The sequence below is a fragment of the Fundulus heteroclitus genome, chromosome 4 (assembly GCF_011125445.2).
Source record: "Fundulus heteroclitus isolate FHET01 chromosome 4, MU-UCD_Fhet_4.1, whole genome shotgun sequence".
In the NCBI taxonomy this organism is placed as follows: domain Eukaryota; kingdom Metazoa; phylum Chordata; class Actinopteri; order Cyprinodontiformes; family Fundulidae; genus Fundulus; species Fundulus heteroclitus.
The window spans coordinates 31,472,950-31,483,570 of NC_046364.1; the positions used below are offsets into that span (position 1 = coordinate 31,472,950).

The 10,621-nt window shown below is 38.7% G+C and overlaps 1 protein-coding gene across 1 annotated transcript; it reads right to left on the reverse strand.

Moving 5' to 3' along the window:
• Positions 1 to 864: 864 nt before the first annotated feature.
• On the reverse strand, positions 865 to 10,211 carry srgn (serglycin). The gene is made up of 4 exons (XM_036136390.1): positions 10,053 to 10,211; positions 7,794 to 7,935; positions 1,806 to 2,041; positions 865 to 1,687 (listed from the first exon to the last, which is right to left on the reverse strand). Exons 1-4 carry the CDS (start codon positions 10,105 to 10,107, stop codon positions 1,590 to 1,592), a joined length of 531 nt encoding a protein of 176 aa, XP_035992283.1. The 5' UTR covers positions 10,108 to 10,211; the 3' UTR covers positions 865 to 1,589.
• Positions 10,212 to 10,621: the final 410 nt, after the last annotated feature.

A 10,621-nucleotide genomic window follows, 5' to 3' on the forward strand; every position in this document is an offset into this window, starting at 1 on the left:
ATCATTCAATTTATAATTAAATAAAAGGAATGTTTATTAGTATAGCCCCATCTTAGATTATGTATAGCGCTTCACAGAAAAAAACTAAAATTGAAGAACATGTACATTAAACAAGAAATACATTAAGAAACCCGAAAAGTGGAATTAATGCTAAGGAAATCATGAAAAGCCATTTTAAAACAAAATATTAGTTCCGACTGACGGCTAACTTTTGCAGAAAATGTTTTCAGTATTCATTTGGACGAGTCAAGATTTTCTGCACATCTCAGGTTTTAAGGGAGTTCAAGAGAGCATAGAATTGAATTCTGGTCCTGGAAACAGTAAGTAAACAGATTTCTGATGCTCTGAGGGGTCCAGATGGTTCATAACATTAAAAATAACTCTTTTTTTTTTTTTTTTTCCAAAGAAATCAACACAATAGGCTAACTGAGTGCTGATCTCCAACATTTTTAGGGACCAAAATCAAGGATTTGTTGTTTTTGCTTTAGCCTGGATGAAGTTCTGCCCCATCCACTTCATAATAATAATAATACTCTCACTGTTTGGGACTTTGGTCATGAGGTGCCTTAGAAATATTAAGTTGCGTGCAGTTAGTATAGATCTATTCCCACGTTCGAACTTATGCATAGTAATTGATTATAAGTGGTCTGAGAATGGAGCCTTGAGGAACCCCGCTCCTGATCTTTGTTCCCCCGCATTTGTTATTGCCAAATCACACAAAGTTTCAGTCCATCAATTGCTTTTCCAGTCCATCGATTGTGATGCTATATTACCTAACTTAAAAGCACTGACAAAAATGCAGAAACAATGAAAATTTAAAATACCGTTGATATATATATATATATTTAAAAAAAAAAAACATTACACCCTTGTAAGACATTTTTATTAAATCCCTTATTGACTGGTGTATTTCAAATGCACATTAAGCAATGTGAAATAAGCGATGTAAAATAAATCAAAACAATATACAGATACTGGCTGAAATGCTGGTGTATTCCTTGTACAATTTTCAAGCTCACATCAGTTACGGCATCGTAAACCCATTAACTTTTTTCTTTAGGGGTTTGTGTCCACAAGGTTTTGCTCACTTAGAATAATTTGAAATGCCCTCCTGATCAGGATGAAATAAAAATATAAATAAGTTTTCTCTGAGGAATGTTAATCATTTCAAAAATGACAAGAGAGTGGCCTGAAAAAGAGCAATAAGCAAAAAAAAAGAGTATGTTATTGCACTGGCGTTATCATGACTTAAATGCATGTCTTTACATCAAAGCATGGTAAATTCTTGTGTTGTTTTTTTTTTTTTTTTCACAAAATTGCAAAAATACTGACAAAGCACAGACTAGACTTCCTCAAATGTACACTGACTAGCAGACCTTTTTGGCATTTAATATTAAACAGCAGCCGTTGTTTTGCAAACAATATAGATTCTTATGAAAATTTCCTATTATAAAAAATACCCTTTTAGTCATATAATCCAAAATAGATATGTGGCCTCAGTGAGTTCAATCTCTCTCCAGCAGGTGGTGATGTACTATTACTTTTTGCTATCTAGCTGGGGTGTTACAATGGTCGACTTTTCTTTGCGTCTACATCTTCAGCAGATGGTCTTCTTCAAGGTCCTGCTCTGTTGGCTTTGCCTCTCCGCCTGGAAAGCCACCGGAGGACGACCTCCTCTTATTTCCACCTGCAGACATAAGAACATAATGAAGGATCACGCCACGTGAAGCAACAACAACAACAAAAAGTAAAAAAAAAAAAAAAACAACGGACTACATTCCAACTTTCAAACTAAAATAAAATACCTTGGGGTTGAGCAGACTCTGTCCAAGAATCCCCAGAGCCTGTCTCACTTTCAGCTCCTGTGGGCTCATCGGCGAAAGACATGTAATCTGTTGCTGAACCTTCATAGCCAGAGCCTTCCTCTACGAACAAAGGGGACTCCCCATCTTCGCTCCTCATTGGTGTTTCCTCCTCCACCACCTCCTCTTCCTCCTCCTCCTCCCTAGACGGACTCTCGCCCTCGACTGGTTCTGCCTCCCTGCAAACAGAGTTAAAGCCACACGTTGAGAAAAGATGTTTGGCCTTCTTTCACTTTGCTTTCTGTTCTGTCTCTTTCAGGATGAAAACAAAGAACACGATCGATTTATGTTTGCTTTTTTTAACAAAGTGACAGAGAAAAGCAAGATGCTCTTTCACTTGATTGCTCAATTCGCACTGCCGTCCACAGCTCTCAAAGCGTCCCGGCTCCAAATGTTATTTCCTGTGTCCCCCACCCGCCTGCACACACACACCACCCGAGTTCATTTTCCCTTGACTGCACCACTGTAGATTAAAAGTTTACTGCCCTTACGTTGCTTCAGTAGGAACAGAGGTAACAAAAACACTTTTTTTCTAGGTTATTTTTAGACAAAATGTCAATATAGCATTGCCATGATCAAGATTGTTCCTCATGTCAAGCAAAACCGAGAGCCTGCAGGACTTATAAGTGCAGGGGTCCTTTTTAAGGTTTTTCTTTTAACTTTTTATAAGCGAGTCGCTGGACAATTTAGTAGCTTTGCAACTATTTTTGCTGTCATTAAAAGGAGGTTGTTTTTTTAAGATACGTGTAAGACGGCACCTACATGAAGTACAAACGGTCGCTGCAGGTCTGTCTGATGGGCTTCGCCTGCAGCAGAGTGGCTTTTTATAGCACAACAGAATATGATTTTATCTTCCACTAAGACAGCTCCTAGTAAAATACCAAGCAGAAGACGAATCGTCTAAAGTTCACAGCCATCCAACAGACGTTAGAAATGAGGAAATTTAAAAGGTTTTGTAGAAAAGAAGTCACTATATATACTTTACTAAACAGGAATAGGAAGGCCATGTTTTTGACACTTGAAACATGAGCAGTTTGGGTGAAAGGCATTAATGAGAAGTGTAAACGCCACTGCTTAGCCACACTTTGCTTATCAGCCCTGGTTAAAAAATGACTCTTAAGTTCTCACGCGAATCTTTTAAAGATATTTTGATTTCCGTTTTTTTGCTCCTTTACTAGCATGTTTGCTACTGTGCTTCTACGCCTTTCATCTAACTTTGGCGATTTGCTTAAATGTGTTTAAAGAGGGGGGGGGGTACTCGATAGACATCAGGAAATTGTGTTGCTTGAAAACATGTTGACTACCTCTTAAAACTGATAATGACACAACTTGTCTTGAATTAAAATCTCCTCCTACATGACGCAGCTGAAGGGACCTCAGATGCTGCAGTGCTTGTTCCAACTTTTGTTCACTCACAGATTTTTGCTGTTTTTCTCACATTTAAATTAAATGTATCAGCGTATATCAGATCAGACTTTTATGAAGAGAGAGAGAGAGAGAAAAACAGCTATCAAACCATCCTTATCCATTTTCTGTAACTGGTACCACCGCCCTTGGCAGCTGCAACGGCCATCCTGTGTCCGTGATAAACTCTTAATGAGGTTGTTTTTTTTTTTTTTTTTTACATCGCTGTGAGGGAAATTTGTCCCACTCTTCTTTGCAGAATTGTTTTAATTCAGCCACATTAAGTGGTTTTTAAGCATAAAGCTCCATTTTAAGGCCATGCTGCAGAATCGCATTGAGATTTAAACCCAGATTTAGACAAAACCTTGTTTTGTTTTTTTAGCTTTTCAGAGATGAACTAGCTTGGGTGGTGTTGATCATTGTTACGCTATGTCACCCAAGCTTAAGGTCAGGAACTGATCATTTGACATTCTCCTTCAGAGTTTTCAGGTGGGGACAAGAATTTGTGGATCCGTCACTAAGGCCAGATGTTCTGCAGCGCAGCGGACCGCCATGCTGCCGCCACCATGTTTTTTTTCCTCCATCATTATTTAAAATGTGCTGATTCATGTTATCTTTGTCTGATAAAAAAAAAAAAAAACGTGATTAATGATCTGAAACATATAAAGGATGAGAACAAAGCAAAAACAGAGGAAATCTGTATGGAGGGAAAAGATTTTTCACAGCAGTTGTATTTGAGAAAACTAACTAATCTCTTATCATTGTCACAAGAAATTAAAAAATTATGAAAATTAAGTGGATTTTTATGTTTACTCCTGTTAACATCTAACTAAATCTTGGATCTATTTCAACTGAGAAAACAATTTTCTTTTCTTTTGTGCTTTGTCCTTTTAACACACAGGGCCAGCTCTAGAAAGCTTTGTAAGGCGGGGCCAGAAAGGGATGCCTGTACTAATCTTGGGCTGGCATGTCAAAACTAAAGCAATGACAAAAAAAACAAAAAAAACAAAAAATTTCTGGTATTTTATTTAGGGTATGGTCGAACTTGAGACTCAGAATCCGTCTTACTGAAGGTATTAAACAACCTCATAGTCAGTAGGTTCTTGTTTTCAAGTACCGATATAGCAACACTCAGCTCATTTAAATATTAGAACAGACTTTTTAAGCCTTTGGAAAAACTGAGCATCCATGATTCCAAAATACTGTAACTCTCAGCTTTTTATGCATAAACATGATCTTGGTATCATTTGAGACAGGAGCAGGGAGTGGCAGCCAAAAAAGAACCATAACTAATGAAAAAAAGGACATCAGTATACATTAATAAATGATGCACCTCATCTAAGCCTGTTTTAAAATCCATAGACAAAAAATATGCATATACACAAATTTAACAGGAAGTTTAAGTTTATTTGGTTTTTTTTATACATAGACCAAAATAATGTTGTTTTATTGTGGAGGATACAGACTCCTGCCGTGAAGAGGAAGCCTAATTTAGCAGTTTAGCTATTTAATTGACTTTAAGGTGCAGGTATTAGTGCATGCTATTGTTAGTAAATCAAGGAGATATTCGATCAGAAGTAAATATGGCAAAGTTCAGAAAAAACAGACCGAAGAAGCGGCCTTTCCTTTTAACATTTTGAAAGCGCTGCTCCTCCGTTGCAGCAAAATGTTTCTACACGACTCAGCTGTTGCTGTTCAAGCTTCAGTATCTGCCTGTACCCTGGGACATACGCAGCAATGAAACAATAGACCAGAAGCAGCAGCCCACGAAGCGTTGCAGCCCACTTCCTCCAAACATTTCCTCTGACTTCCTGTGCAAAGTTAGCTGAGAAGCCGTGGAGAGCTGAAGGGCTCTGACGGGCTCCAGATATTATGGAGGTCAGAAAACACTACCCAGAAGAGCAATCTTCTAGGAAAAGTAGTTTAACAAACGTTCCTTAAACATTTCTGGATTACTTCCTGACCTGTAATCTGATTTTACATTTCTGAGGAGCTCCTGTAGCACAGCAGGCTTGATGATGTAGGTATTTAAGGCTTAGTTAGGGTCCACAGAGGGGGGAAAAAAAATCCCAAACCAAACAGTAATCATCTAAATCATTATTGGGGACAGCGGTCTGCCTTACTTGTAGAGCTTTGCTGTGAGATTATACCCCTGAATGTTACTTGGTTTTACATGTTTTCACCGTAGTCGACACAGTGCGCTCTATACATCTGATGATTAAATCTTGAATCTTATCAGAACAAAATGTAGTCTGTGCTTCTTGTTTTTTCAGAACCATACTTCTTCAAACGGCAAAAGTCGTATCAGAAAAAGATTGGCGGTTAAGGGGAATTTACAAAGAGGAAACTGTGAGTTAAGATGAAGGTTGATTAACCGTTTTAAGCAATTACACTTTAGAAAGTTGTAGAGAGAGCAGGTTAGAACACATAGAGCCAAGGGATGGGTTCTTTTACTGCTTTGAATGAGATCAAATTAATTTTCCTTCACAAGTCTTACTCTGATTTTATTCACCATTTCGTGTAAACTCTAAAGGACCTCCTTTCAGAACACATAATAAAATGTTAAACAGGCTTTGAAGTAGGATAGGTTGACTTGTTTATGAAAGGTTTTCATAGACGCTGCTGCCGTGGAAGTGAATAATTGCTAAACTTCCAAGCAGTTTAACGTTTTGCAACACCAAAGCAATATGCTGTATCTTTGATGAAGACATGAATACATGTCCTCTGAAGCGATCCTATATTGTCTAGCATGCAGCATCAGCCTTTCAGGATATTTTTCCTTTGCAGAACTAGGTACGGAAATTTTTGCCTATTATTCTGAGCTCATTGACTTCAGCTTAGTTAGAATGGACGGACAACGTTTTATTTTATTAGTCTTCGCTCAGATTCTAAATTGGATTTTGGTCTGAACTTTGACTGGGCCATGCTAACGCACAGATATTTAGTCTAAACCGTTCCGCTATGGATCTGTCTCTATGTTTAGGGTTGTTGTCTTGCTGAAATGTGACGTGTTTTGACTCGACTGTCCTGTATTTAGCTTCATCCATTGTCCCATCAAGTCCCACTTGCCACCCTGTCCTGCTAAAGAAAATCCTCTCCAAAGCCTGATGCTGCCACCGCCACCGTGTTGCAGAGTGAGGATGGTGTAGTTGTCATTTTTTCATCCCATTTAGCTTTTGGATGTAGACCCAAAAGTTCAGTTTTGGTTTCATGTGACCAGAGCATCTTCTTGGTAGTGCCTACATGACTTGTGGGAAACAAAAGATCCTAATGCTTTCTTTCATCAGTAGCTTTCCTTTCAGTGTGATTTGGAGCGCAGAACTAATTGCCAACAGATTTCCCCCCACATGAATGGCGGATCGTTGAGGTTGTAACGTGACTAAATGTGAAAAGTAAAGGTTCATGGGTCACGGGTACCTTTGCTAGGCGCACTGATCATTGGAGTTATCGTTCAGCTTTATGATCTAAACAATGCTGTACAAGTGTGATAATTTCTCAAATGACAAATATCATGACTCACACGACAATTATCACACCATCATCAAGCTCCAGTGACAAGATAATACAATTACAAGTTAATGATATACATAGTCTAGACTGGAAAAAAACACAACCCTAGATATGACAGAAACATCAAAGTTAGTCATATTAGGAGTGTGTTTCCCCCCAAAGCTTTATGAATTAAAGAGACAGCTTCTGAACTGATATGTGCAGGAACCAAAACTTTAAGAAAAGTCCCTTTTATTAGAACTTCACACTTATATTAAAATTTAAACGACCATAACACAATTTGCTGCCTACGTTTATTTTCTACAACAACCTAAAAAAAAAAACTCCTTTACTATCTCTGTCAACATTGTCACCGACATTTACAGTGAAAAGCATTTTAAGGGTTCTTAATGTTCAGAAGATCTAATCATCTTCTATTTCCAAATAATTTGATGTAAAATATAGCAAACAAAGAGCTGAATATTTCCTGGGCACTTAAGAGTTTAAAAAAATATAGAATCGATAATCTCTGGTATAAAGACTGTTGGATTGCATAAAATAAAAAAAAAGGTTCAGATCGACCTCTTTAAATAGTAAATACTCATAATCTTTGTGGCAATCAGAAATAAACTACAAGCTCTTGAAATCTTTGTTTTACTCCAGCTCTAGCCTCTCTGGTTTCCTGCCTGTCTCTTTCTTTAGCCCTCCACGTTGTCCTCTATTTTTGCCTTTCTTGGCCACGAACCTCACACTTAAATCCACTGTCAAGCAGAGATCATGTGAATGTGCACACACATACAGACAGAGATCAGGCGGCCAGAGCAGTGTTTTAACCAAGGGAAAAGATCCAATGCAACATCAGCATTTCTAAATTTCACATCGACAGTTGGCCTACAGCTGCACTGTACGGCGATTTTTTTAATTAATTTGATGATTTTACGTCTATTAAAGGAGGCTTTTCCTCATCTAAGAAACCTGTAATTACAACCGCATTGCCCACCCGAGGTGTGAGCATCCTCGGAGATGCAGAATACTCACAGGTACTTGGCGTCAGAAGCTGGCAGCTTGGACGGGAGATCTGGACTCCACGGCATCTCGGGGGTCTGCTGGGTCACGCAGTTGGCCTTGCCGCCTTCAGGATTACATCTCAGGAACTTATAAACAGCTGTCATCGGTGCTCCTACAAAAGCAAAATCACAAATGTTCACTTTGCTTGTCGTATCATAGAAAACATTTACCCCATTATTGTGCAACAAGTTGAAAAAAAAATTTAAGTTTACTGGTCCTTTATTGATTCTCTTTAGTTGTGTTTTAGAAGAGGAAGTAACACCATCTCCGTTTTTTTTCTCAACATTGTGGCGCAAGCTGCTGATGGAGCTCATCCCTTGATGAAATTTGTTCGGTTTATAATTGCACAAACTGTTTTTTAATCGTTTCATCGCCACAACGGCCGGGATTTGTATTTCCACACAGACCTGAGGTCCAATCCTCAGACACACCATGTGCTGCATCACTGATCCATGTGTGCAGTCTGTTGACGATTTATGCAAGCCTCGTGGCTCTTGACAAATCTTAGGCATGGATGAGGCAATCCTTTCAAAAAAACAAAAAGGGATTTTACATTAAAGTGCCTGCAAATGTTTTGCAAAACACTAATACTGGTGCCAAAGGAACAGTGACCCAAACAGAATTTAATCTGGGGCCGACATCCTCCAACCCTAAGAACCACTCATGTCCTGTTTATACTGTCCATGCTTGAGCTGCTTTTCTTTTTTCTGCTTTTCTTCATTCATAAGCAACCACAGAAAAATGGAATTTGGGTCTTTTTCAGGCATAAAATGGTGCCATCTATAGTAAGACATCTCATATCAACCATGCATCAATTTCTTCCAGCCATAGGGGACATTTTGTACCCAGCTTGAGTGATTTTCTATTTTCGCGTGGTGCTTGGAAATGTGGTTGTGCAAATATTTCTAGGTCAGACGTCGGTTCGAGTTAGTTTGGTTTGATCAGAGGTCATGATCTGCCATGTTTTATGAAAGTCACCTCGCTCAAAACGGAGATGAAAACATCCCTCGATGGGAACTTTCTAGATTGCAGTATATATTCTGAAGTTAACTACATGTGAGATTAGATGACCGTTTATCTCCGTAATTCTTAAAGTACACTGATACACAGGTGTACGTGGTCACAAGAGGGTTTATTTTCAGACACAAGCAGCAGAAATTAAAACATTAGCTTTATACTACGAGTCCATTGAACAAAGCATTCATGGCGTCCACGTTTGTCCACGTGTCCGGTGAGAACTCAGTTCTGTCCTATAGGCCTCTGCTCCAGGCGTACAGGAGGACCTACGCAGTCGCAAAGTTTGCTTACATTTTGGGCCCGCTTTCTGTTTAAAATGTCAGCCACTAGTTCTGATTGATTTGTTGTCTAACTTTAGAAAGTGAGCGATATGAACTTGACTATTTGATCTAACTTTCGTAGATGGTGCATACTTTCAGCAACTAATATAAAACTTCTTGGTTCTCTCTGCTGAGTGGCACTCTATTACAAAGTTCACCAAAAAACAACAACAACGGTATATTATTCCTTAGACTATGACGTGTAAAAAGCCCTCCTGCATATTAGGTAAATAACATCTACTAGGGATTTCCTCACTGGGTTTCCATTCTCTTGACGGGGAGAGCAAAAAATGTTTCCCTTGCAGGTCAGCAGATCTCAACAAGCTGCATCGAAACCTAACTCGGAACCTGAAACGTATTTGCTCTTTCCGTTTTCATCGTGATCTAGATCAGGCGGCGGCATGAGCGTAATATATATATATATATATATATATATATATATATATATATATATATATATATATATATATATATATATTTTTTTTTTTTTACCATGTTGTTGTAAGATAGGCTGTCAGCGTGTGTGTGTGTGGGGGGGGGGGGGGGGGGGTGGTTGGGTTTTTACCAAGTTTTTGTCCCCTTTTATTGAGGAGACGGGGAAACTGAGTCATAGTAAATTTACAGTAATCCAATTATGCTTGCGCAAATAATGCGCTACGAGAGAATCAAAGCAGTTCCTTCTTTTCCTCCCCAGGAAACCCCTAAATGTACGTTTGAAGTAGCGCACATTTACTTTATAATATTGTTTTGGGTATAAATTAACATGAAATCAAACTAAAACCGCGTATACTTCTTGTTTGCGACGCAAGTTGCGCATACGGGAGGACAACCAACTCTTCTTTCTGCGCGCTAAAGAGCGGCGAAGTCGCTAAAATTCCAATAATGGTCCTACCTTCTCCGTTATGTAAGGCGAGGCAGGTCACAGCGAGAAGAAAAATCAGTTTCATCCTTTAAATTTGACCAACTACTTTGTTTAACAAATAAGACGATGCAAATGAGCTCCTTTTCTGAGCCGAAGCCTCTGCGTAATGAGGAGGAGCAGAAGTGTAAACTATATGTGAATACCTCAGGCTGACAAATTTCCCCGTAAAAACAGTTCAGCCCTCCGTGTGCGTCATGGTTTCCTCAAGTCTGCCTCTTCTTCTTGGTCAGAGCATCCTCAATGGAAACTTTTACCTTAGACACCAAATATCGCTCTTTAATTGAGGAAACCCATGAAGATAGGAAGCCAAGATTCAATCTGTGTGTTTTTCTTCTTCTCCATGATAACAGGAAAGAGAAGGGAGCGATAAGTGGACTCAATTGGCCACCAGTTCATAAAAAAAAGAAGAAAACAAACTTGAGATAACGCGTATGGTTCAGAAATTATCTCAGATTTTTTTTCAGTTTACTTTATTTTATTTTATTCATTGACATAATCAAGGGATTTTTGCTGTCCTTATGAGTCAGAGTTGTGAAATC

Excerpts from the sequence above, each read along its gene's own strand:
- srgn (XM_036136390.1), bottom strand. The coding sequence starts at position 10,107 with ATGAAACTGATTTTTCTTCTCGCTGTGACCTGCCTCGCCTTACATAAC. Across the intron at positions 7,936-10,052 it reads CGCCTTACATAACGGAGAAG|GAGCACCGATGACAGCTGTT; the intron begins GTAGGACCATTA and ends TTGCTTTTGTAG. Across the intron at positions 2,042-7,793 it reads GCTTCTGACGCCAAGTACCT|GGAGGCAGAACCAGTCGAGG; the intron begins GTGAGTATTCTG and ends CTCTGTTTGCAG.